At 53.8% G+C, this 27,981-nt stretch overlaps 1 protein-coding gene across 6 annotated transcripts in view; it reads right to left on the reverse strand.

The window, feature by feature from the left end:
* The window catches only part of IGSF9B (immunoglobulin superfamily member 9B), a 106,935-nt gene extending 79,444 nt beyond the window's left edge, over window positions 1–27,491 (reverse strand). For all 6 annotated transcript variants that reach the window (XM_050921535.1, XM_050921532.1, XM_050921537.1 and 3 more), the window contains exon 1: window positions 27,235–27,491. In XM_050921535.1, coding sequence (XP_050777492.1) covers window positions 27,235–27,313 — 79 coding nt within the window. In that variant the 5' untranslated portion in view covers window positions 27,314–27,491. The remainder of the gene's footprint in view (window positions 1–27,234) is intronic.
* Window positions 27,492–27,981: the final 490 nt, after the last annotated feature.

Here is a 27,981-nt window from a genome sequence, read left to right on the forward strand (position 1 = left end):
GTGCAAGAGAGTGACTCGACTTCCAGACCTGCCAGAGGCACCCCTCGCTCCAGCTACTCGCTCTCCTCCCAGCGACTGGCCCGAGAACAGTCCACTTCCCACCAGTCCCAGAACTCTGGCCGAGGGGGCTGGGTCCCCCACCTGCTCCAAGGGCATCTAAGCCACCCCTCCCCACCTCGTCTGAGCCAGAGCCGGGCCCAAGGAGACAGCTCGCCCTGCAGCCACCGGTTCGTTTGTTTGGTTCATTGGATCACCGGGGTTGCTAGCTAGGCAGATTTGTCATGTGTGTTGCCCCCTTTTCGGAGAGCCACAAGCAGCCACTGAGCATGCCCAAAGGCTGCTGCAGAGCATCTCCAAGCTGCTATGCCCAGGGCTGGCCTCTTGACTCAGAAAGGAAGGGGAGCAAAGCGGGGACACCAGGGGCAAGAGACCGAAGGGAAGTGGCTGGGAGTGTAAAAAGAGCAAGGACAAACGTGATGGATAGATGCTGCCTACTGATGGCCCCATCTCAAAGTTCTGCCTGCAAATGCGAAAGACCAGGCTGTGGGTGCAGAGAGCAGACTATGCTCTGGCCTAGGCCAGTAAAGCACGGCAGGGGAGGGAGTGGCCCCCCAAGGCTGCCCCCTGAGGCCTGCTCCCCCTGAGCACATAGGTCTGTAACCAACTGCCCAGCCAGCCCCCCAGCTCCTCCTGCCCCCTCAGCACATGGAGACTCCCTCCAAGGTCACCTTCTTCCCACGCTCCCCACCCCCACATGCAGGTGCCCCTGCCTCCCATTCTGGAGGAGAAGGAGCAGGAGGAGGATGGGGAGGTGCAGGCCGGAAATGCACAGCTCTTCTATCAGCTCTGCATTGCTTAATATCATCTTCAGGGACACCACTCCTCCCTTCAGCAGGAGAGACATCCATTCATAAACCCACTCGCCTCGCCAGCCAATTACTGCAAGGAGCTACAAACCCCTGGAACGGGCCTTTCAAAAAGGAAAAGTGCTGACACCATCCAGGCTTAGCCCAACGGGCGGTGACAGCGTCATTAAAACAGATGCTCGATGAACTGGACACCCCAAGAACCCGCCTGACACATCCATCCCCAGATCCTGAGCCAGTCCTGCCCTGCCCTCGCAGCCGCCCCACCTGCCACATGCATCTCCCCAGAGCCAGAAGACTTATCCCACAGCTCCACATCTCCCTGCAATGTCCATACCCCACTAACCTGCACCAGCCACATCACCCCTCCCAAAGACCAAAGCTAGCCTCCACAGTCCAAACACAGGCATTTTCTACCTCTCCCCAAGCCTGCTGCCAGCCCCTTCCCAACCGCTATCAGGAGCCTGCAGCTAACCCATTTCCCCTTGCAAACACAGGACTCCCCGCAGGCTTAGCAGGATTGGATCAGGTCAGGTCACTGCAGGAGAGAAAAAGACCCACGTGCTGCAAAGAATGGTGCTGCAGCTGCAGATGGTGGTGCTTTCATTTGAGTCAGCTCTGACCCAAAAGCCCCAGGGCTGAGGCTAGGGGGTGCTAGTTTGCTGACAGCGCAATCTTTCAGATAAATCCTAAGACCGAAGGCCCATTGTGCCACTGAAGTTCTGGCCAACTTCTACTGGGGATAACTCACCCCTCTGCAATTTCAACGTGGAACAACTATGCTCCCCCCAAGGCAGGCTGTATTTCAAGGCCAAGTAAAAGCAAGCCCTGGCACTCTTCATCTATAGAGCTCAAAGTGTGTTACAAAGATCAGCATCTTTCACTCCAATTCCAGGTGGGGAAACTGAGGCAAGAAGCGACACAGGAACTTCCTTGCAGTCACCCAGCAGGCCAGTGGCAGAAACAGAAACAGAACCCACATCTCTAGAATTCAAGTCCAATGCTTTATCCACTAGACCACACTGCCTCCCCTACATGGCCCCTCCAAGCTTGCACAATCACAGGGGTAGTGCAGTGATACAGCAGATACATGATTTGCAGGAAAGGTGCAGGGCTCACACCTGCTCGCTGTGGCACACCCGCTCCCCCCCTTCTCCATCCTCTGAGAAGACAGAGAACCAGCTGCCCTCCTACAAGTGCTGGGAGGTGGGTGGGAGCCCATACAGTCCTACCCTGCACAGCCCATTCAAGGGGTCTCTCCACAGCAGGAGCTGTGTGGTAAGGCCTGGGGGTACCATATTCATGGCACACAGGGCCAGCCTCCTCTGCCAGCCAGCCTCAGCATGACGGAGGCAAGGAGAGAGAGCTTTAAAACCCTTTGCAACCTACAAATTCCACAACCTTCACCCCACCAGCCTCCACACAATCTTACCAACCCAAGTCAGGGCCGAAGCAGCGGTTAGCAGTCCCTGCTGCTCCTACACCATGCCCCACAGCACCCTCTGCTGCAAGAGGCTAGCTTTGCTGTTCCTCTGAGCCCCTTGCTGCAGCCAGCGCCGCTCCCCAGTGCATCTGTTACAGTGAAATGCTGGAACTACAGTAACTGTGAGCTCCCCCAAAACTAACACCTCTACAAAAGATGTCTGCAAAGCAAGGCTGGGGCTTAAGAAGCCGTCCACCACATCACAACTGGTGCGCTGCCCCATTCCCTGCAGAGACGCCTGCTGGAAGAGGCTGGGGCTGCTGTGAGCTCCCCTACAGCCCATGCCATTCTCCCAGGGGCAGGAGAGCAGCGGTTTTTGAAAGTTCCTTTCAGTCAGCTCCTGCCTGGATCCTGCAGAAGGCAGAGCCTGGGGAATCAGGGAAGCGGCTCCGTGGTACTGCAGCTTCGGGTATTGGAGCTTTTATAGCGTGAAAAGGCTCCTTTCCGCATGCAGCCAGGAAGCTGCTCAGGCTGTTGCTGCCTCTGCCAGTGAAGAATCTTCAGTCTTCAGGGAGGCATGTTCCCAGATCCTTCGCTCTGCTCTTCAGGGCCAGCTTTGATTGGCCAATAGTGACATCACTGTTTTTCCACAACAGGAGAGTAACATCACTGGTTATTTCTGGCTCAGACACAAACGTAAACCAGCAAACGGCCCCCACGGGCCCCTCGGGGCCCCTGTGCAGGCTGATAATCAAAGTCCCTTTGGGGACACAGGAGTCAGGTGGATTTGGCACCGTGGTAAGCCGCCGTTTGCTGGGATAGTGTAGGCAGCAGCCGAAGACTCGCTCCTCTGCAAGCTGCGCCAGTGCAGGAAAAAACATGCACGAGAATTATCACACAAGGCCACCAGCCATGAGCATAGCACCTCTACAGCTCCTCAGCCCAGGCACGGGGACAGGCGAAGGCGATGGGGTGTGTAGCCGGAGGAGGAACGTACCTGGGGTGACGTGTAACAGGCAGAAGTGTGGCAGAGGGGTGGTTGGGGTGCAGGTGTATTAGGAGGGACCTGGGAACAATAGAAGGGTTTGTGCTGCGTGCATGCTGAGCGGTAGATAGGGTGCCTAGCATGTGGGCATGGAGGGGCCACATCTCTCGCCTGGGAGGGTAACTGCTCACTTGGGTCATGCACACACCACAGGTGCATGGCTGCAGACCACCACTAGGGAGTGAGAACATGTCTAAAAGCAGAGGGGAGCCACGCAGCAAGTAGCTGCAGCCTTCACCACTCATCACCATCCCATCCCCGGGCTTCACACCACCTGTGCAGGATTCCTTTGCACCTCCCTGGGCCTCATTATCACTGCATTTCTAATGAGGCCAAGGCTTTTGCACCTCATCAGCTGATGGGGTGACTTCAGCTGTCACTCCACCCCTGAAATCTGCAATACTTTGAGGGGGTCCTGGGACTGGAATCCATCCTCTCTCACTCCAGTGTCCCGGGGATGTTTCCTTCTGTGCTACTACCCTCTCCTCTACAATGCAACCACCCCACGCTGTGAGGAACCCAAGTCATGGCTTACTAGCCACAGCTCTGGAGCGGCTCCTGCTTTCAGATGCCACAGCAGGCTCCGCACAGCCTGGCGGAGATACGACACAGCAGCTGCAGCAGCAAGAGGGAGGGGCTGGGGGTCTGCACAGGGCATTTGAAGGCCAAACCATTCTCCTTAGGCCTCAACCGGCATCTGAGATCAAACTGCCCAGGAGCCTGGTCCAAGCCAGCCTTCCTTCCAGCATGAGAAATCATAGGGTTTGCCCGGAGATTCCCCCAACCACCTGCCTGGCTCCACAGCATGACCATCTCCCGGCATCTAAAAGGGACAGCAGCTACCACATTCAAACTGATGCTGGTGAGAGCACCTTGTGTGAGCCCAAGCTAGGACAGAGGAAGGAGGGGCAGGCTGCTCGGCTCGTCAGAGCAGCCCTCCTGGATGAGGGTCCAATCCTGCACTCATGCTAATCTCCTTCAACTGCAGGGTGGGGAGGGGATGAGTGGCTGAGCAAGAGCTGCAGGATTTTGGTCTCCCAAAATTTGACAGCCACCCTAGTCTGGGGGCAGAGGTTGTTACCCTTCTGCCCCATAAGAGAATCTGCAAGACCTCTTTGCCAGGCCCCAAAGTCTCAGGGTATGAGGACTTGCATTCATCCTGCCCCCCGCCCAACAGGGAGAGAGCAGGTTCCCACGTCCTTGCCAGCCCAGTGTTCCCCGGCTAGCAGCTTGTGCAGTGCAGAAGCTCGGAGCCCATCCAAGCCTTCGCCGGTACGCAGCAGCTGCAGTGTCTCCCTAACACACAACTGGAGCCCTGCCAGCACACGTAGGACTTGATGCACCTTGGCACAGTCCCCAGCTCTCTTATCTCCAGTCAGCACCAGCCCCTCCATTCACCTGAGGAGCATTCAGATTTCCACACAGCCAGCAAGAGCAGCAGAAGGGCAAGGGGAGGGGCTGGCCGGAGGGGAGAGAACGACACCACCATATGCACTGGCAGGGCCAGTGGTCTCGTACTGCCTCCTATGCCATCCAACCCAGGAGCACTGGTGGGATGAGTCTGCCAGGCCTCAGCCGTGCCATCCCAAAGGGTCTGGGCAGCGTGCGTGAAAGAGCAGCCAAAGAAGGCTTTGATATTTGCTTACACGCCCCAGACACAGACTCAGTGCAAGAGACCCCTGCAGTCAGCGGGAGTGGATGGTGCTCAGCACCTCACAGGATCGGGCCAGGAGACCCAGAGGCTGCTTGCCGGAGGGAGAAAGCACCATAAGTGGCAGCCTCCTGCTCTCACCCAGCCCCAGATACCCAGCACTAGCGGCTCTTGGTACTGACACAGCACCAGCTCCCATCTCCTTCAATTCCAGCAGCTCCCTTCGCCAGCTCCAGCTTATCGCCCTGAATTTTCATCTCCGTCTGGTCCAATAACGCTCATTTCCTGCCCCCACACACGTCGTCAAGCAAACAGTAACCTCAGCCAGGGACGCCGTGTGCTGGGAGCAGCGACGGTTCTCAGCACCTGCCTCTAGGAGCTCACAGCTGGGGAAGCTAAACCCAGCTCAGGGGGCTTCACCGAGAGCAGACCTCTGCTCCCAACCAAGCGTGGGGACGTTGGGGTGCTGCCCCCACAGCAAGAGGAAAGAGGGCTCTGTTGGTAAGGCTGAGAGACTAGGAAGTGCCTTGAACCCCACCGGCTACAAGCAGGAGCTGGGCTGGCCCAGCCTGGAAGGGATACCAGGAAAGGCAGCCGGAGGGGAGGAGCAATGCCATAGCACAGGGCCCAGTCCTTCCTCAGCTAAGGCCAGGCAGACCCAACAATGGTGCCCATCCTAGGAAACTTGGTCATTGGCATCACCAGGCAAGGAGACTGCCTGGCGCTGGGTGCTGGCCAGGAGAGTTCTGCTGAGCCAATACTCCCAGCTTGGCTGTAGGACAACCCCTTGCTAGCTCTGATGTCCCAACGTCGCCTGCTGCACTCCAGGTCTGAGGATTCTGCTCCTGCTTTTCGGCATCAGGGCGCATGGATGTGCGCAGGCCCCATTCAAAACAAGTCTCTCCCCACAGCTGCTGAACCTGTTTCAGAGCCAGATTCCAACCAGCCCACACCCCTATGGCTTCGGTGCAGTTTGGCCAGCTGCAGGGGAAGGGACCAACACCAGCCAGCTGCAAACTGTACCTTACCCCACGCCAGCAGATGCTGTCCCCACCCTGCGCAAACAGGGCTACAGCACTCAACGGGTGCCTTCCTGTCACTCCAACTACGGTGCTCACATGGAGAGCCACAGGGTTAGGGGATCCCAAGAAAAAGCCGCAACCTCTGTCATACACTACAGCAGGACCCATGCTCCCACCCTCCACAGCCGAGGGTGCATCCACACAGCAAACAGTGCAGAGGCTTCAGCATGGGGAACGCAAGCCTGGCACGGACCCCGGGAAGGTGCTCAGCACACTAGCTCCCTCTGAATCCTACGCTGCACTGTCTTCACCTCTACCGTTACCTGCTTTCAGTGGATTCAAGCTAGCTCAAGCAGGCTGACATGCCCTCAGACCCCTTCCGACAACACCCTCCACTGGCAGAAGTCCTCTTCGTTCATGCAGCAGCAGTGCAAGCTTCATCCACATTGAGGCACACTGCTCTACCAATCCAGCCCCGGAAGGGGCTCTCTCGAAGGACTCAATTGCGTTTCAATGTGGCTGTGAAGAACTGAGCTAGCCAACAAAGCCTACTTTGTGGTCCGCGCAGACCTCAGCGCCTTGTGTCAGCTACTTATGCTCCTGTGAGAGCACAGCAGGCAACTCCCTGCCACCGCCACCCTCATAACGTGGGGATACTGGTTTCAGTGCTGACTCGAGGAAAGAACACTGCATAAAGCATGACCAGGGCTACCTCCTGCCACAGCCAGTGGGCTCCCATCTGACTGCTGTCCAGGCCTGATGCTGTTTAGCTTAGATCTGATGAGAGCACAGCCCACGCTGCTCTGATGGCAAGGGACCAAGGGTAGAGGAAGGAGGAGCTCCCAGCCCACCACCTGGCTCCAGCTGGGAATAGGTGAGTTTCGACTGGAAGCAGATGCCCCAGTGCCATGTCAAGCAAGACAGCCGACTGATCCCCACCATGGCCATTCACAGCCAGCCTCTGGGTTTCTCGGCACGATTAGCAACTTTAATTTGCTCTCGACCCGATTGTATTTCATGGCCCTTCCTCGCAGGGAGTTTATAATTCAATCTTCTCATCACAAAAGGGGAAGAAATAGCAGCAGCAGCAGCAGCTTCTGCAGGGCCTAGCAGAGAGGAAAGAACAAGCAACAGCTATTCACAGGATGGATACCCAACACCGTGGTACCACCTTTTCCCCACTGCCCAGGGTATCGGTCAAGAGAGGATGGGGGCCACGTGCCGGAGCAGCTCTGTGATTCCTAACATTATGCCTTACAGTGCCTCCTGCTGAGTGAGGTTGGGACTGCAGGTGCTGGAAGCGCTCTCCGCTGGCATGCAAGGAACAGTATCACGTTCAGGATGACACCAGCCCTGATGTGTCAAATCTTTCTGTTCAGGGACTGCTGAATGGCTGGGACAAGACAGCCCATTCTCCAAGGCAGCTTCAAAGAGGCTTTTACAGACGAGAGACAAAAAATAGCACAGGCCGTGTAACTTGAGGCCTGATACAAAGGGTCCAGTGACGTCTGGAAGGAAGCCATTGCCCCCGGCTCTGAAAGCACAGACGATGGCAAGCAGAATAACGAGCCATTTAATTATAGCCTGCACCAGTTTAACACCATCCTCCCTAACACATCACAGCACACAGGCCTCTGAGCAGGTGAGGGGAAGGGAGGGGAGGAAAGGAGAGGGAAGTATGGGAACACAGTGCCCAGCTCAGGAAGGGACTCTCTGGCCGTCTGGGGAAGTCCCAGGGTGCTGCAGGAAGGGGTGCTGGTGAGTCAGCTGTTCGCACTCTTCCCTCATCGCCCTCCTTTTCTCTACACTTGTGCCAGTGACCTCCCATGCTCTGGCTGTTGGTGTTATCCTGATAACACTCGCAGCTCTGTATCTCCCTCTCCAGCCTGTGGTCATCTCCCCAGTGTCTCCTTGGGGGTGCCCTGCTGCTTCCGCAAACCATGCACCACAAACGCAGATCCCCTCTGCCCACTTCACCCCTTCCCCTCCCACCTGAGCTCAAGGCTGTCTGGGACTCCTCCCTTTCCTCACCACCAGGATCCTCCCACTCCTTCCTCGCACACCCACCCCCCACTTCCAGAACCAACATGTGTTTCGCGGCCCGATGCCAGGGGCAAGAGGCCATGCCATCTCCAACCTCTGTCTCTGGAGCCTCCCCTCTCCCAGCAAGTAATGCAGCTTCCTCCTCCATTGCTCTGACAATGTCTCTCCCACCCCCTGCTCCTCACTTCTCTCCACTGGCTCCCCGTCACTGAGAATGAAGTTAGGAGGAGGGGTTTGAGCCCAACCCCCAATGCTCCTCACCTCACTCCCTCCTCCCATTCTCACCTCCCTGTGCCTGGAATGGTCTGTCTTCCTCATACACCTCCTCCAAAGCCCTCTCCCTGCAGCCCGTCCCACCCCTTGGATTTCCCCTCCTGCCTCAGCCCCTTCTCAAAGCCACCAGCATTGAATAGGCTTCACTCTCTCCATAAGATGCCGTCCGTTATGCTGCACTGCTTGAACTCCCTTTCTTGGCCTGTCATCACGTCGCAATGCCTGAGCCTGCAAACTCCGAGGCAGAAAGCGTATCTCTGACTGGCTAGGCAGAGCCAGGGCACTCTATTGATTGGTGATGGCATTTGGAAAGTGTTTTGGGATCACCAGATGAAAGGGGATTCATGAGCATCAGCTATTATCCTGTGCCCAGAAGCTAAGGTGATGAGTTCTCTTCAACAGACGTCCCTGCCGTCCACCTCTACACGACAATCCATCTCTGAAGATCACCGTCCCATCCTTCAGCTCCAGGCAAAGACAACTTGATTTTCCAAGTTGCTGAAGAAACACTGCTTCACCAGGAGCTGCAGGTGCTCCGCCTCTCTGGAAATAAGGCCATGAGGGGGCTAAGACCAAGGGGTAAACCAGAGTCATCCACGTAGGCAGCCGGACAGCTAAGAAGCGATGGAACAAATCCCTGCAGAAGACTCTGGGACCTGAAATCCTTCCATAAGGCGGCAGCAGCTAAGTTGGAGGGGATAGACTGCACCATCCCCTTTTCTGTTGGAAAGATGAGCAGAACAGACAAGAACTGTCTCATGCAGAGGTAAATGCTCCCTTTTCCTCCCTCCCTTCTAATTGGCCTGGCAATAAGCCCTTTCCAGGCAGCATGGCCAAAGCAAGGAATTTCCACCCCCCGCCAATCAGGAGAGAGCCAGGGGGAAGCCAGTGTCAGCTGGGCATGAAGATTCACAGCCCACCCACAAGCAGCAGAGTCTGTTAACTTCAGCTCCAAGAAGCAGCTCATTAACTAACAAGAGGGGAATAGGAGTGTGTGTGTGAATGGAGAAACAGCCACATAGGAAGAGCACAGCTGAGAACGGATGAGTGAACACACAGGAACGCGAGAACCAACAAGGCAAATGGAGAAAAAGCATGAATGGAGAAAGAGAATGGACGAACATAAGAGAGAAGGAAGGAATGAGTGGGAAAGAGAGAACAAACAAACAAGAAAAAGGAACGCACGAGGGAGCCTGAGCAAGCGAAAGGCATCCATGGGTGCACACGGGTGTTTCAAAAACATCCCCATTTCAAACGGAGCCGGCACCAAGTGACTAGGGGCCCAGCACTATGCCTTTTCCTGGGCTAACACCATTTGAAGCCGAATGAACACGAGCCCGGTTTGAAATCCCACTCCCTCTTTCCAAGAGAGGAAAGGAAGAGTCCAGGCAGGTCAGAGCCACCTGATGGGCCTGGTGCTCTCCCACTTGCAGGGCCCATGGATCAGCAGGATCCACTACACACACCTGCAACTTTGCCCTCACAGTTGCCAAGTGCTTCGTGCCCACTGCTGCCCAGGCCCCAAACAGGCTTGGCACAGAGGGAGTGGGCAGCATGCACATGCCCTGCAGTAGCCTCTGGAATGGAAGTGCTAAGATGTAAGTGTCATGGAGTGTGGGGGCGTCAGGGCCCTGTACCCCTCTTTCTGGGACTCAGTGACTCTCAGCCAGCCAGTAAAACAGGTTTATTGGACAACAGGAACACAGGTTACAGCAGAGCTTGTAGGCACAGCCAGGACCCCTCAGTCAAGTCCTTCTGGGGTTCAGGAAGCTTAGTCCCCAGCTTGGGATTCCCTGAATTCCAACCACCCAGCCCAAAACCGAAACTGAACTAACACCCCCCAGCCAGCCCCTTCCTTTGTCCGGCTTCCCAGGCAAAGGTGCTGACACACCTGGTGATGCAGTAGGGACTGTCTGCGTGGGGGATGGCAGAGCCGGGGACGACTTTAGGTGAGGGACAGGACCTAAGCCTGTAACCTGAGCCAGGGAGGGGGGAGGGCACCGTGACCCCCCCGGCCAGCAGCGGATCCTCCTAGCAAAGCTCACCCGCCAGCAGGGGATCGTCCCAGCGAAGCTCAGCATCCGTGGAGCGGAAACAGCTGGAATGGGAGAGAGAGCTGGAGGATCTTGAGAGACAGAGACAGCATGATCGGGAGGAGAAAGAGAGACAGCGTCATCATGAGCTGGAATTGGCGAGGCTGACGGGCAGCGGGCCCGCGGCAGCGGTGAGTGAGAGGGGGCCCAGGACTGCACGGAGCTTTGATAAATGTATCCTGGCCCAGTGTAAGGAGGGAGAGGACATGGATGACTTCCTGGATGCCTTTGAGACGGCCTGCGAGCTGCACCAGGTTGATCCTGTGGACAGGCTCTGGGTTCTCACTCCCTTACTGGACTCCAAAGCTGTGGCATTGTACCGTCAACTGGAAGCGGAGGAGAAAGAGCACGATGAACTGTTCAAACAGGCCCTGCTGCGTGAGTTTGGGCTGACTCCTGAGATGTACCGGGAAAGGTTCCAGAGTCAGGATAAAACCCCTGAGGTCTCATATCTGCAACTAGCCGCCCGCATGGAGGGATATGCCAGCAAGTGGGCAGATGGGGCCCAGACGAAGGGGGACCTGGTTAAACTGCTGGTACTGGAGCAACTGTATGAGCGGTGCCTGAGGCTGTGGTTGAGGGACCAAAAGCCAGAGAACCCGCAAAATGCAGGGTGGCTGGCCGACGAGTTTGTGAAGAGCCTGTCGGGGGGCGGCAGGGAGGAGTCCCAAAGGAACAGGCCCGCCACAACGCAGGGTGAGTCTCACCCTGGAACCTCCCAAAGGGGGAAGAGGGAGAACCCCTTCCCAAGGGGAATGCCCAGCGTCAGGGACAACCGATCGGTTCGAGGGGACCAACAGGACATGAGCTGCTATCACTGTGGCCAGAGGAGCCACATGCGGTCTCAGTACCCCAAGCTCAAGGACAGACTGAGCAGACCGACCCCACACAGACAGTCCCTACTGCATCACAGTAAGTGAAGGAAAATAGGTCAGTTTCTGGTAGCTTACAGAGCTGGTATCTAATCGAAAAGCCAGTGAGGTAACCACATGCAGGGCTAGGCTTCACCTCCATGTGAGGAAAGCTGTCTGTCTGCCATCCATTACAATTACAAGCACTCAGCTCTTGTGGGGATCACCCCCAGCCCTGCTCTTTGCTCTGGATTCCCTCTCTTGCTTGGTTCACATACCTGGCTAGATGCCCCTGTCTCACTAGCAAGTTTCACTCTGTCTGCACATTAGTGGCCTCAGCCCAGAATTACCCTTCCAGTCTATTAACTTCCCCTCTCAGAGGGAGAGTGAGGAGCACAGGGCTCAAAATCTTGCAAGAGATGCCAGCATCCCACACCTTTGCGGCAGGGAAGAGGGACAAGGGGGGAAAGCTAACTGCACCTCCAACCCAAGCCGTACATTTGGGGACAGTTCCACGCAGTTACACATTTAGGATACCTTCAGGTACTTAACTACATCTGTGATCTGGCAAAAGAGATCATGGAAATGGGGCAACATCCACAACAGCAGAGGGTTCTTCAGTAACTCTGCCAGATCAGGGTGGGGTCACATTTTTTAGGTATCTGTTGAGTCTACAAAATATGCACGCATACCCATGGTGCACTCCAAAAAACTTGCCACTTACAGCACTATAGATACTAGAGTGACAGGTGCTAGAGAGATCAGTGTCACCAGCTCCCAGAGTTTTACGAGTCTCACAGTATTGGCTGTTCTTCAAAGCCCCAGCTCCTGATGGCATGTGATCAGGTGAGAATTTCAGCTTCCATTTACAAAGTAAGTTTCTGGCCCTTGTGTTTGTGAAGAAAAGCTTGAGAACATGACCCATATGGGACCTAAAGATTAAAAAGCCAGAGGGCAAATGAAAAGAATCTCAAAGGTATTTAAACATTTCATGATTTCTGTGGTCTGACACGTGATTTTTGAATGGTTGCAATTGGCCCTACGGAGAGATACAGAAGAGATGTGGGTACCAAAAGGCCCCATGCAACTCCATGAATCATGTACACAAAGTACCACTCTGCAAGCGCCACTTTGCATGGTGGGCAGACAAATGCAGGGTTGGCATGTATGCCAATGCTGCAGGAGTGGCATGGGTGCTCACATTTCAAACATGGCCCTGATGGAACTTCCACACACAAACAGGCCCTGCTGCTCCTGGGCAGTTCAGTGCATACCCAATAGAAGTAACTCCACTCCTCTCTCTCTTCCCTCCCCTCTCTTCCCTCCCCCCGCAGTCCAAGGATGAGTAGGTCCTCTGCACTCCACAGCCCATTTGGTGGAAATACAAGGCAGCAGCAGGAGGCGGGCACATCACATATGAGGCAGCATCTTTCTAAGCAGACACTGTCAGTCTGTTGTAGGATCCATTCAGGTCTCAGAGGTGTTCTGATAGATCTGGTAGCTGATTTCACACCTGCACTGTGGATTTTCTCACTTCTCTGGGGCATGGTGGGGAGAGAAAGAGCCTCTTGTTTGCTACAGCTCTGACACCTTGGACCCCACCATCCTGGTGGACGCATCTTCATGGCTCTACTGCCCCATCGTGAGTACTTTCAACATCCCCATCACCTCCAGGGCACAGAGTGGCCATGAGGGATGTCCAACACTCTGGATCAACACAGAGACATACCTGTGGACTGCAGCGTCAGACCCTGAGCTGGGACATGACAGATGGAATAGTGGAGCAGAGCAAATGTGCGGTGACAGGTACTGTATTTGTGGCTGGGTGCATCAAATCAGCAATGACAGGAAAGGCAGAACTAGGGCCTCTGTACATTTCATGGGGTTATTTCAGTCCATATGTAAGGCATGCCCATCCCATGCTCTGTCTAGGTCCTTCTAATAAGCTTTAGAACACAACACAACCACGCACACGCTATTGTGACAGGACCTTTTAGGAGTCCCGAGAGAGAACATGCAGCAGCCCAAGTAGTCAGGTCCCTTGGATTCCGCTGCAAGCTCGTTCCTGGAGAGCCTGGACATCAGGATTCTTGGGGGCTACTTGAAGCTCCAAGGGAAGCACTGTTTTGCAGTAACTGGTGAGGGGGGACTGGGAGTCAGGACTCCTGGGTTCCATTTCTACCTCTGCCACAGACTCATTATGCTCCTTTGGCCAACGCACCCAACTTCTGTGCCTCAGTTTCCCCTATCTCTGAAGTGGAGACATCACCTGCCTCACAAATAGGAGTTCATGAGCAAGGCTTCACTAGCGAGATCAGGGAGGAGACACCCTACTGCTGTATTTCCATAGGCTCCCTAGCACATGGGCACATCTCCCATCACTCTGGTCCAGTAGAGACATGTTGGGCATTCAGAGCTCCTGCAATCCCTCCACCTAGCCAGCCTGCTCCTCCTCAAACTCCCTTCAGCTGACAGAGGGGAAGGGACATGCACTCAGAGCTGCTCTGCCTATCCCAGGAGAGCCACCCAGCCCATGACACAGACAGCCCTTTCAGCTCATCTGGATGCCTACAGGCTTCAAATATTCAAAACTGAGTTCCACTGCTCCACTTGGCCATCTCATTCCCAGGTTTATCCCAATGGGTCAGAGCCACGCTGGCTCCCTCCCTCTTCACCAGGGGGCAACAGCAGCAGTTCAACCGATTCTCCAACCCCCAGATCTTTCTAGGGTGCCAGACTGATGGAAGCACATGGGACTCCGCTTGCAGGGTGAATCCAGGCCTCACTTCTGACAGACAGTGTCCAATAACAGGCGCGTTAATGCTCTGTCACTGGTTCTGCCTCGCAGCTGTTCTCACTTTGGTGCCGAGTTGCTATACGGGGGGGAGAAGAGAGGCAGAAAGGGGTCGAGAAAGGTGCATCAAGCCCAGCCGAAAGACCCTCTCAGCCAGCTGGGCACATGGGACCCACCTAATAACAGAGAATCCCTCAAAGTTCCACTACAAGTGGGGAAGAAAAGGAAGGACATTTCATTGGGTGGGCTGCTGCTAACCCCAAAGGTTCAACCTTGCCATCCTCTTGCTACTAATCTCATACGAGAGTGCATTCTAGGCCTCTGAAACAGTGCAAAGTTGGCAGGGGAGTGGGGTCCTGTGTTTAGAGCAGGTGGACTGGGAGTCAGGGCACCTGGGTTCTACGCCTGATCCGGCAAGGCAGAGCAGGGCAGGGCAGGTTCAGAGTCTAGATCCCCAAGTCTCATTCCTGGTTCGGGGTGCTCAGATCTCTGGCCTGCCCCTCTCTGTGCTCAACAACCCTTGTGAAAATGGGGATAACCCCAACCACCCAGGAAGAAGGCGAGGCTGAGGAATTCTCATGCAGCCAGAGGGGCTTGGCTGGGAGACTCTTCACATCCATAGCAGGCAACTAGTAGACTCATTACACACGCTGCCTGTGGACCAGCACAGCACAGGCACACAACCGGGTAAAATGAACTCTGGCGCTGCCCTGGGGCAGCCAAGCCTTCTCCCTGAGAGCCCCATATGGCAGATAATGGATGAGACACCAGTCCAGGGAAGCCAGAGAGGAGCAGCAGACAAACATGCTCCCCTAATCAGTTCTGCCTGAATGGTGACATGAGCCTTCCCTCCATCCCCCAGTGCCTGCAGAGTTGTCTGAGCGCTTAATGCCCCGCTGGTGCCCCGGGACGCCGTGCAGCAGGAGGCTCCCGGAGCGTCCAGCACACTGGAGCAATGTCTCCGCGCTCAGCCAGCACAATCGCAAGGTTCACTTGAGGTCACGGGAAAGCTCAGAAGACGCGAAAGCACCATCCCACCAGAGCGTGATGTTGATGGCAGGGGGCCCTGCGCACAAGTAATTAACGGGCTCACTGCCACTCCACAGGGCCAGCTGGGATTCTGACAACAAGCCTGAAAGATGTGCCTCCCTACCAATCAGGGGCCAAGAGACCAGTGACAGATGTGTGTCCCCCCCACCCCACTCCACCACCAATCAGAGGCCTGGAAGTCTTGATCCCGCAGGCACCTTGACCAATCAGCATAGAGGTACTGCTGACCCATCTGGACCTGACCCTCCCCTCCACCCCCAACCAATCGTAGCCCAGTTTCTGGAGAGAGTCGAGAGGAAAGATGCACAAGCCACAGAGCCCAGCTGCGCCATGCTACCCACAGCCCAGGGCCGTGATGATTTATCCACCAGACATACCCCAGGGTGGCATGATCAGCCCAACGCAAAGCTCTCAGAGAGCAGTAACGAAGAGGCCTGTTCTCACCCTGCAGAGCAGTGCAAGAATCCACGGTGCAGAGATGAAATCTGCTTTGTCACATCCCATTCACAGCATCGAAGGCAGAATATTGCAGGGATCGGGGACAACAAGCCACTGGCATTTCATCAGGGGGAGGCACTAGAATGCAGGAGGATCTGCTCTAGGAAGAGACTGTAAAATGGCAAAAACCCTGCTAACTAGGAGGGTAGCAGAGAGCTGGAGTCCATCTGCCTCCCTCCCAGATCACATCACCAGCAGAACATGACAGGAGCGAGTGGCTCGGCTTGAGTGGTGGGGATTTGCTCAGCCAGTTAGAAACTGCACATGACAAAAAGCTGCAATTAGCTGCTCAGTCATCTAAAGAACTATTGAGGAAGCCTGGCTGACTCTGCAGGCTGCCTGCCCTTCCCAACCAGAACACTGGCTCGCTGTATTGCTGCTGGGGTATCTGTGTCGTTCTGAGGGCACCTGCCTCCCTGACCCATTCCTCCCCTTCCCCGCCCACCTGAATCCATCACCCAGGATAACAGCCCCCACTCATCTCATAATCAAGGACCTTCCCCCTCCCTCCCTCACTTCTCTGCCTCAGCTCAGAAGCAGCATCTGGGTTTGAAGCAAGATTCCTACTTTTTTAACCTGATTTTCCAGATGGATTGGCTGAGACATACATAGGTCAAGTGACTTGCCTCAAGGTCACACATCAGAAATGGGAGAAGGATGGAGGGGAAGACCTGGAATAACCAGAGAGGACAGCTTAATGATCTATGCATCAGGTTCAGAGTAACCAGGCTCCCTGAGGCTTCAGGTTCAAACCCCTCTTTCCTCTTTCAGAAGCAGAGAACCATACAGCAGAGGGGACAGGGCTTTCACCGGTGACCCTCTAAGTAAGATCATGTCTCCTCTATGGTTGCATTTAAGTTCACCTGGCACCATCCGAGAGTACAAGATCATGGCAGTGTTCTTAGGCCTTCCCAGCCAGTATGCTAGACAGCATTCGTATCTTCTACCCACCATTTCTTTCCAAAATGCTGTTTTGTGGGTCCCAACCACTACCCTCCAGGCCACATGAATGAGAGACAGGGATTATACAATCAAGACAATTCCTAGAGAAATAAGTGTGGTAAACTGTAGTTAAGTATGTAAGGGGGAGTCATTGCAGTAGGACAGAGGTGACAGCTGAAATCAGGGACCCTTTGCACTGGGCACAGCACACACACACACACACACACACACAGCGCACCCCTGCCCCAAGAACTTGCAATCTAGGCAGGCAAGACAAAGGGTGGAATGAGAGACTTGGCCAAGGCTGCACAGCTGGTCAGTGGCAGAGCCAGGCCAGACCCCAGGTTTCCTGACTCCCAGTACAGTTCCTGACCCCTAGTTTGAGAAACCCCTGGTCTAGTGGGCAGGGATCTTTCAGGGAGTCACAAGGTTATTACATGGGGGGGGTCATGAGCTGTCAGCCTCCACCCCAAACCCTTCTTTGCCTCCAGCATTTATAATGGTGTTAAATATATTTTAAAAAAAGTGTTTTTAATTTATAAGGGGGGGGGTCGCACTCAGAGGCTTGCTGTGTGAAAGGGGTCACCAGTACACAAGTTTGAGAGCCACTGCACTAGACTATGCTGCCTCTGCTGAGTTAAATGCAGAAGTTGTTAAAAATAAAATTCCCCCAGAAAGCACGCGGCCAAATGCTGCAGTTTTTAAGGTGTTCACCTATAGCTCAAAACACACACTGCCTTGAGATCAGAAACTACTGGACACTGAACACCCATCGGAACACTGGCATTCTTCTTCTTTACTCATTCAAGCAGCAGCCATGGTACCTTGCTTCTTCCTGGAGCAACCTCCAAAGAACAGACCATGGTTACCTAGCACCTGAAGGACAAAGCCTCTAACCGCTCCCCTCACCACTAGGCTGGTGTCTCCTGGTCACTCTGGGGATTAGCTCTCAAGGCCAACGCCTCCTTCCATAATTTGCATGTCATTGCTCCAACTCTGTCTCCCTGGTTAACAGCCCCTCTCACTCCAGGAACCACAGCGTCATCTTTGTGACTCAGCCCCACAACCAGGTAACTTGCAATTCCCCCCTCCCGCCCGTCTGGGGTATATCGAAGTCTTTCCGTCAGCAGTCCTAGGCAGTCTTCCCATTCACTACCTCAGGTCTATGCCACACCTACCGTGGGTGGTAGGGGAACCTAGGCCCAACCTCTGCTCTGGGTTCCAGTCCAGGGACCCTCAACTCAGTATTTCCTGGCTTTCCGCTCCCAGCGCTCATGACTCCTTCCATAGACTGCTTCCCTCTACTCTGGTTCCCCTTCTCTCTCTGGGTGTACCAGCTCCAAACCCTCCTCCCAGGGAGTGACTGCCCTATCTGTTACTTGGCTTCATGGTCCCCACTTGCTCCTGCACAGCAGAGCCAGCTTTCAATTCTCTCCCTGGCTCCTCCTCCAGCAGGTGCAGCCTGCAGTTAATTGGCCTATTTGACCATCTTAAGGCCTATTAGCCCTGTGCGGGGTGGATACTCCATCACACCTCCGAAACACAGACTCCACATCCTCAGCAAGTCCCACTGCAGGATTCATGCCCCATGCCTTCTGGCCCAGCGAACGTGGTCAGAGACCCACTGCTTACCATGGGACTGCTCTGCCTATTCTGGGGAGGGGGGCCCCTTTCCCCTTCAAACACACAGAAAGGGAGCACACTCACAAAGATGCTGTGCTGATATCGATGGATTAGCTTTGAGGTTTGGTATGTGCTAAGATCCTCAAGTGCTTTGCAGCTGGGAATTAAGCCGCAGCATCCTGGTGAGGTTGGCATTATCCACACATCGCTGATGGGGAAACTGAGGCACGGAGATGGGAGGTGTCTTGCACTAGGCCACCAAGCAGATCAGTGACATAGCCGGAGTAGAAGCCAGAACTCCAGCCCCCATCTCGTACATTAGTCCCAGACCCAACTCTCCCGTTAGGAGATAACTTGCCACCAGACACAACCCATGGCAGCACTCTCCTAGTTCCAGATGCACATGGCAAAGGTCCATCCCCACATACCAGTGCTTCTCAAGGGCAGCAAAGGAGGGCCTTAGTATTCTGCCACAGGCTACCCACACCCTAGCCCTCCCCTGTCCGACCCAAGCCACAGCACACTGCTAAGACTAGCACAACACACAGCACACCTGCTAAGACTAGCACAACACTGACCCAGGCACAACACAACAGCACAAAGCTGCCTGTTCTGAAGCATCAGTCCTAGTCCCCTTGCAGCAGTAACATTCCAACCCCCATGCATGAGATGATCCTTCTTCCCTCTGAATGTGAGCACAGTGCCTTTAAGGGAGGCAGCGCTCTGCTCTGCTGGCGAGACAGTGACAGCTGCCAAGCAGTTAGTTGGGTGCGTGCAGGTCAGCCCTACAATCAGGAGTGCTGGAGTCTGGTAGCCAAATCTGCACACAAAGCAGGAGACACCCACGAAAGGGAAGCCCGTACAGAACAAGCATCCCCTGGGATCCGCCTCCAGGGCAGTGGGACACAAAGGAAGCGCACACATGCTTGCCTACATGGCTGCCCCTAGAGCCGCTCGCACATGCTCATCCACCAGCTCCCCCCACCCCTAAACTCAGCACTGATCAGCTGCGGCAGGAAAGTCAAGCGGAAACAACCTCCAGGGTCAGAGACCTGCTTCAGACTCAGCCAACCCCAGCGAATCCAGCTGTCTGCATGGTGACCTCACACAAACCCTTCTCCCCACTCAGAGCAGACCCCATCCCACAGGGAGAGTGGGGTCTCTCTAGCGGCTGGTGCACCAGGACCCTATGGGAATGAATCAACACCCTTGAGGAAACAGGAGAGGAGCAGGTATGAGCAGGCACGGCCCAGTGGGTGCAAGTGGGGTGTGACGAAACCTATAGCCCAGCCAGAGCCCGTCTGCCTCCTGCAAACACTGGTAACCAGATACTGGTGGTTTCTATTGCCAGTACATATGAAACTAGCTCATGTTTACAGCAACTCCGGACACAGCGATTTTATAACCCAAAAACTAATAACTCCAACACAAACACTTTGTACTCTGCCAGCTTAGACACCTGCCAGCTGCCCCCTCTTCAGATTCCAATCTCTGCCAGCACGGGCACTCCAGGCCGAGCAGTGGACCCAGACACGCACCCACCTCCTCAATCCCCTATTCAGGGCACAGAGCCACTGCTACAGCTCCAGAGGGGGCAGTTCTCAGAGCCCTGCCTCCTCTGGTCTCTCCCCGGAGGGGATGCCCCCATGCACGGAAGAGAGGAGTAACAAGGCCTCTCGCTAGACAGAGAGCTGGGGTCATGGAGGGAGATGGGGCCTTCCTATCCATGATGCCTCTTTCACTGAGGATCCCACGGGGCAGCAAGCCAGCAAAAGGCACAAGCTGCCCCTCCCCAATCAGTGAGATGCTACCAGGCTGAGACTCCAGCAGAGACATTCACTGCCACTGGGGTTGGGCGATTACATTGCTCTTTGATTAGAGGCTGGGAAGTAATCAAGATAAATCCGATTAGTCTTTGCTCCCCACGGAGGTTGGGGAATTACTGGTCCCCACTGTCCCTCTACTAGACATCAGGGAGGGGGAGAAAAGATCACCCAAGTGTTCAGCCACTGAGCAAAGATTAAAAGATAGATGTGGAAATAGCCCAGCCTGCCCCAACTCTCCCAAACCCCACGTTCTATCCAGAGGTTTCCTCTTTGTGGCTGCAGCACAGAAGAGGAACAGGGATGTCCCAGGACCCAGACCTCACTGGGTGGGTTTTTCTACAACATGCAACTAAACCAAACCACCACCACCACAATCTGCCCTTATTCCCAGTCTGACAGCCAGTCATGCACCTCCCTCTTTTTCTGAGCCCCCAGGCCCTGGGGACACACTAGGGGAAGGGAGAAAGCCATGTCCACAAAGCTTACGACCTAGGATGTGCTAACTCCAGAGCTCCCCCATTTATACTCAGTGAAAATCCCACTGCCAAGCCCTCCCACCCAACACCGTGCAAGGTGCATGGGGCCAGATGCACAATCCTGGCAGATGGGGCCCAGTACAAACGCTCCCATGAACTCCCAAGCAGGGTGTTGAGATCCAAGGCATGGAACACCACACCGAGTCCTTGGCATGCCATTTCCCAGCCCCCTGTGCTCTAACTCACGCAAGACAAGGTAAGAGATGCTGCTCCAGCAGGTGCAGCCAGGACCTTCAGAGACCCCGAGGCTCAGAGTTCAGCATCACCTTCTGCAGCCCCTTTCAGCTGAGTTAAGCAGCCCCACCAGCTATGATCCCTATAGCACCAGAGGAGCAGCCTGGGGACAAAGCCAGAGTAGCTCCTGCAGATTGTTGAGAGAAATGTCAGAGTTTCAATCCAAACCCTCAAGGATGAAGAAACCACCCACAACTTTATCCTTACAGATGCTCTCCCCTTGCAGCTCCCTGACAGATACGGCCTTATTCCAATGACAGCTACAGCAACGCCACTGAACCCAGGAGAGTCTCCTCTCTGTGAAACTGGTGTAATATCAGAGGCCCACTGAGCTGACCGCTCCTTGTATTATTCCTTCTCCCACTCTGTGGGATCCACGCTGTTACTAAAGCCATGGTGTGGGCCTCCTAGCCGTCTCTGAAAGCTGGGCTGTGGTGGCAAGGTCACCAGGCCAGAGAGGTCCTTGCTGCCCTCTCTTCCCCTGGAGTCCCCAAGTTGTAGGAAGGAAGGAGCATGGCACTGGGAGCTACTTTCAGTGAGGGAGGAACCCACAGCTTTTAGCAGAGGCCTTAAATGATCCTTCCGGTCCCTGCTTGTTAAGCCCTGCAATCGAAGCTTCTGATCCAGGACAAGGGATGGAGAGATGTTGGGGGAGATGTGCTATGCCAAGTCATGGGGCTCCACACTGGAAAGGGAGCAGCATGGAGTCTTATCACCCAATGTTACCAGTCCCGTCTTGAGAGATTGCACTGCAAAGGGCCAGTTCTGCAGCGGCGGGAGCACCTGAGTGCATCCCACGCAGATGGAGTGATGGTCTGTCTCAGGGCCATGCCATGACCTCAGCTACAGTGATTCTCATTTACATGAAGAGGGTCGAACTCCTTGTTGAGCTGGAGATAAGGGAGGGAATTCCCTGGAAAGGCAGAGGAGGGTCACCTTACAGGGCAGGGACAATCACCAAGTCTTGTAATTAACTAAGGCACGGGATCAGGGGTCAGGATCAGTCAGTGCTGATCCCAGCTCTGCGACTGGCTCTCAAGACAACTTCATGGAAGGCACGGCCCCGCTCCGTGCCTCAATTTCCCCAACTGAAACAAGGAGATAACAATGCTTTCTCCCATCATTCATGCTTCTCAGGTCTTTGAGAAGCTCAGACAGAAGGCACGGTAACAGGCAGAGAGCCCAGCCCAGCCCAGCCCACCTGCCCTGTCTCCTGTAGCCTGATTCTCTCCTTCTTCCTGTTGGACAGGAGACAGAGAACACAAGGGAGACAGCTACACACCCACCTCCGCCCTGCAGCAAAACTGATGGACAGAGAAGGGCAGACCCCCAAGTAGCCAAAGTGCAGACTCCCGGCTAACACTCAAAGAGATCAGGCCAAGGGCAGGACCACAGAGCCAAAGTAGTCACAGCACAGCATCCTGCCGTCACCAAGTGACTCCTCAGCACGTATTTCCTCATCTGGGGCACGGAGGGACTGCACTGCATCGGTTCACTGCCAACTGGCCACCCCTCAAGAACCTGGGGAGGGCTGCAGAGGCCAGAAGCAGGCAGAAAGGGGGAAGAGAAGCAAAAAAGACAGCAGCCAAGGCGACACAGTGTTGCCCTTAAGAACTTCAATCAGTGACTTAGGAGCACTGACGCTTATCAAAGGGGATGTGAAGGAGACTCCAAACCGTATCTACTGCACGCTGTGATGAGGCATCAGCAGCTTTAGCAACAAGGGGCATGCACACCTGCCCACAATTCCAGCAGCATTTATTTGCTGAAGAGCAGCAGAAATGCAAAATATGTCAAGCTCATGCAGACAGCTGCCTAGCTCTGTCCTGCTTCAGAGCCACAGGTTAAGGGTAAGACCTTGCTGGACTGCACCAGCAGAGATGATGCACATGGAGGAATCCCAAGGGGATATAGAACAGCTCTCCAGAGCCAGGACTCTGAGGCCCAGCTAGGCATCCCTCCAAGACGGTGCTTTTTAACCTTTTTTCATTTTCAGACCCCTACAAAGCTGTGGACCCATTTGGAAATCTTAGACAGTCTGTGGAGCCCCAGAGGTTCGTGGGCAATAGGTTGAAAACCACTGCTCTAAGAAATCACACAGAGCAGCCCTCCACAGACAGCTCTCCCCATCAGCCTGCCCTGCCTGAGAGTTCAGGGAGAAATTCCTTCCGGACCTCCTGCGCACACAACCCCTCCACACACTGCATAGGACACATACTCAGGGCCCTTGCTGACCTCACCAACCTCTACCATGCTCACTCATGACACACAACACACACACACACGCTCACGGGCCCCCTTGCACACAGGACAATTATGCACAGGGGACACCCCCACAGCCCTCAGTGTGCATGAGAGAGAGCTTGGAGCACTGGGCCTGACGCAAGATTTGAGGCCTAACGCAGAAGAGAACCACCAAAGTTAGGCCAGGATATAAAGGAAATGCCAACAAGTTCACTGTTCAGTACACAAACCTGGCAAAGCTCTTGCTAGCATACTAGGCACTGAATATTTACGTAAACATATTTCAGCTGGTACAAATGCATTTTAATTTAGTCCAAGAGAAGATGGTTTAAGGAAATAAATAGGGATGTTTTGTTCAAAAACAGAAACAAAAATGATACATGTTATAAAACATGTAGAGTAGGATGTAAATTGTTTATTCCAGTTTGTTTTTGTTTATAATGCTGGAGCACTTTGCCTTAACCGTTTGTCGTAATCTCAAGGTCTACTTGGTCAGCTGCCTGCGCAAAGCTGGGACAGCACACGGAAAGAACACACTATGCACAGTGCACTCACACATCACACTCACTCATATCACACCGGCTCACTATACACAGCACATGCACGCACTCTCCTACCATCCACAATAGACTCACTCATGATACACACAATGGCACTCCAGCCTCATCAACATGCAGACTCACTACACACAGCTCGCCCGCCCCACGCATAGTCTACTCACAGTCTGCTCCCACGCATTATTCATAGTACACTCACTCAGCACATCTACTCTACTCACTCATCACACACACCCCCAATGCACATGTGCACGTATACCCGCACACACGCATGACACCAAGTCCCTTGACCCCCATCAGTGCACACGCTCTGCCCTAGAATTCCTGTTTCCCCATGTTTAACATGCAGGCGCTGCCCCAGGTGGGAGTTCCTCGGTCTCCCTATGGCACTCGCAGAGTTAAGTGTCCCTTTCCGCTCAAGAAGAGAGCAGAGTGCTTCTCCGCACTCGCACCTCGACCCTCCAGCAAAGAAGAGATTCTATTCATGGTATTTTTAAGCAACAAGAACTTCCCCTCTTTATCTCTCCATGAGACAGAGGGTTATTCTGGACCTGCCCCTGCAAATTATCCTCCTGCTCAGCAGACCCCAGCATTTCAGTTAGTGGAAAGGGCTTGGCCAATTCTTTCAACCAGCTACAGATACCAAGCGCAGCCCATCATCAGCAAGGGAGAAGCACCAACGTACATGGAATAACCATGGCGGAGGACATCACATCACATCCTTAACTCAGCATATACCTGACATCAGGGTAGGGCGCAACAGACCCTGCAACAATGGAGAACTTGGAGAGTAGAGTTGCCTATCAGCAGGCCCATATCTGAAGGCCATTACACTATTTGGCCTCAGAGTACATCAGCCTAACAGAGGCAACCATTCTTCCCTGCGCACCCATCTGTCTGCCTGTCTCCATCTTTTGCGTCTTCGATTGTAAGCTCCTTGGGGCAGGTACTGTCTGGTCTTTTTGTTCCGTGTTTGTGCAGCACCTAGCACTGTAGTCCTTGACTTGGGCTTCTAGGTGCTACCGTAATACCCAGAATAAACAGTAATACGGGACTGAGATGCCAGCTTTCCTTATACTTAGAAGAAATAATACTGGCGGCTGTCAGGAAAGGGTCACTTTTAATGGCGACCACTGCTTACCTGCAGGGCTACAGCTTTGGGTTCAGGAAGTGGAGAGGGGAAACCTGGGTCAATTACCACTCTTGTCCTTTGTATCCAATAAGCATACAGGCAATCGGAAAATTATATGGAGGGCTGGTGGAAAAGGGCTACTATAGATATTCTTGCAGTAGCCCACTGGACTGCTATGATTCATTCGTGGAGATGCCCATCTCACTTCCAAGCATTAAGCTCGCCAAGAAGTCAAGAATTGTGTTTTCCATCGAGCTCCCTTGATTAAAGGCATTTGCTGAAACCGAAGTAGTCATCTGACCTCTTCAGCAATATGACCTATTGGTCACCACTGGCTGGAAGGCGTAATAGGCTCAGCTGGCTGAAGACACAGCTCTGGATCCACAGCTGTTGGAGCTAAGAGACCATAACTCTCAATGAAGTTGAAGGGGTTTGCTGGTGACAGCCAAATGAATGAGGCAATACAACTGATGAGGAGGAGTGCTATCAAGTGGCTGAAGCAGGAGATCGGAAAATCCGGACTCCTGGGTTCTATTCCCAGCTCTGCCTTAGTAACCTCAAGCACATCTCCATCTCAGTTTACTGATCTGTAAAATGGAGAGGATACCACCCACCTCACAAAGGGAGCATTTGAGGCTTATTTATTAAGTGTAATGCTCCTGGGGATCCAAGCATGAAAGCCACTGGAGAAATGCCATTAACGACCAGGGCAGGCCTGACATTGCTCCAAAGCCCCTATGCCTAGAGAAAGAGGGGGATGAGATATACTCTTAAAATATATATATATTGGACACCTTGCATTGATCACATCCTACTGCACCTTCACTAAAGCAGGGAAGGGCTTTTAATCAGGAGAAACTTTACCCCCCTTGAGTGGCAGGTCTGGTGAGGCCTCTTTGGCCCAGTGAAAAGCAGCTGAAGAAAGAAACCTATAGGAAGCGTGCCTCCTGTTGGTGTGGGCGAGAGATATCCTGGCTTCCTCTCCTTCCCTCACACAGGATCAGTCACTCAGCCTCCTCACCTTCCAAGCCACGGCTCATCTGGTTCACTTCTTGAGAGAGAAAATTCCAAAGCCCCCGAGAGTATTTCTGCAGCATTCAAGTGACTCCAATCCCGAGAACACAATGCACAGCGCTGTGTGCATGCTAATGTTTCATAAACTTCATGAGTTTTGGTTGACTGCCCTCAGGGCGGTCATTTTAACATGATTAGCATTTTCATAAGATGCTTGAGGAGCTTCTAGCTCTTTTTCTGCAGATTCCTTAAAAGGAGTAAAAAACCCTGTCTTGCCAGGCACTATTAGGAATCATTTCAAGTACTTAACTATCATACATAAGCAATGCACATGAAAGGAGTCTCATCTCATTCTATAACTGGTAGCCGTATAGCAGAATCGCCAGCCCATTTTACCAGCGCATCACTAAAGGCAAGGACCTTTGCTCTGAAGTCACATCTCTGAATAAGATTTCGCATTCCCCTACCTCTCCACCACCTCCCAAACAAGCCCACTGCATCGATTTCAACACCTCCTATTAGAAGTTTGCACCTGTCATTTGATCACAAGCACCTACAAGTCCACAACAGATTGGAAAAAAATGTTTCCTACCTGGCATTTGCTACATAATTAAGTTTGCTCAGCTTTAAATTAAAAAAAATACATGGAAAGGACTCAGTTTTCCCCCACTTATTAATTCTAGGGCTTCAAAAGAGGTCTCTAAAGTCATGTCTTTCTAACACAAAAGGTGAGCCGTTACCTGGTGACCAGCAGAAACAAATTCCTTCTCTGCTAAACTGGATTCCCCTCCTTTTGCTATTTTTCTTCAGGATAAAAAAAAGAGTGAATAGCCCGCCACCAGCTCCCTAGTAGCATTATTAAAAGGGCAACACTGAGTGCTCACTTTTAAAAAAAATTGTTGGCTAATAAAATAACGTTTTAACAAACAAACAAAATGTATTGGCCAAGTCTACATTTGTCTACCTGGACTTTCTCTACAGTCTCTGAAAGCTTTCCCCACATCTTTAAAAACGACTAGGGGGCGGGCGGGGGAAGAGAGAAAAAAAGAAAGAAACCACCGCTCTTAAAAGCTCAAGATGCTCTTGTAGCAAAGAATACGATAGGCTACAAATAAAATACCAACTCATGCTGCTTCTGATGCCTCAGAAAAGTATGAGAAAAAAAACTCTCTCTCTCTAGCCTGTTCTTTCTTCTAAGCATCTTCTACTGGTCAGACCAAAAGGTTTCCCTGCAGGCAGCCTCTTGAAATACTCACACAACTAGCTTCCCGGCACCCAAATCAGCTTCTTTAGATTTGCAAGTTTATACCATTCCCCTGACAGTGCCTCCTTCCCGGAGTGAAACTTGCAACAACAACAAAAAGGCTCAGATGCTTGCAACTCAGGGGTTGCGGGCAAAATAATAAAAATAAAATCAAGAGGCAGAGGGGCAGGCAGACTGAGAGGCTATTTGCTAGAGGAAGGAGGACTGGAAGACAGGGGGGGAAACAGCAGCGAGATGCTGCACTTCAACTCACCTTGAGCTGCAAGTCCTCTGGTGGTGATTACACTTGCTATCAAAGTGGCCACATACCAAATCATAGTACTACCGACCATCAATAAGGAGCATCATCCTATCTCAAAAGTGCCCTTCTTGCTGGAGACCATTCATTGCAGAGCCCCTGGCTGGTGCAAAGGATCCTCCTGGTGCCCTTTTCATGCCCTCATCCCTGGATCTTGCTGCCTCCCCTCCACTCTCCCCATCCCTCCTTTCCTATAGCAGCCCCCTCTCCCTCTCTCTGACATGCACCAAGCACCTGCACTAGTAGCTAAGGCACAGCTCAGCCAAAGTCTCAGGGCGTAGCCTAGCCTGGGCTCTTTAGCTCCTCTGGTCCGCCCCCGCCTGGCGTCTATTGGTCGGAGGGAAAGAGAGTGGGCGTTGATTGGCTTGGGGCGCTGCCAGTGCCGGGGCGGTGGGCAGAGGGAGGGAGGCAGGCCCCGTTTCAAGGTGGGTTGGAGCGCGCAGAGCACAGAGCCGCAGAATCATGCGCATTGCCAGGGAGAAGGCGGCGGGATCGCCTTTCCCCCCCGCCTGCTCACACGGCATGGCAAGGGCCCGGCAGGACAGGAGGGGGCTCCCGGGCTGCAGAGGCGGGCAGGGCCCCTCGCTGGCCCGGCAACTTCGTCTGCTTCTCCCTCGCTTGCTGATAGTTCTGGGCGGGGAAGGGCCACCCCCAGCCTGCACCGCTCCTCCTTGGGCCACCCCCATCCCCTTGTGTTCCCGG

Source organism: Gopherus flavomarginatus, chromosome 13 (assembly GCF_025201925.1).
Source record: "Gopherus flavomarginatus isolate rGopFla2 chromosome 13, rGopFla2.mat.asm, whole genome shotgun sequence".
Taxonomy (NCBI): domain Eukaryota; kingdom Metazoa; phylum Chordata; order Testudines; family Testudinidae; genus Gopherus; species Gopherus flavomarginatus.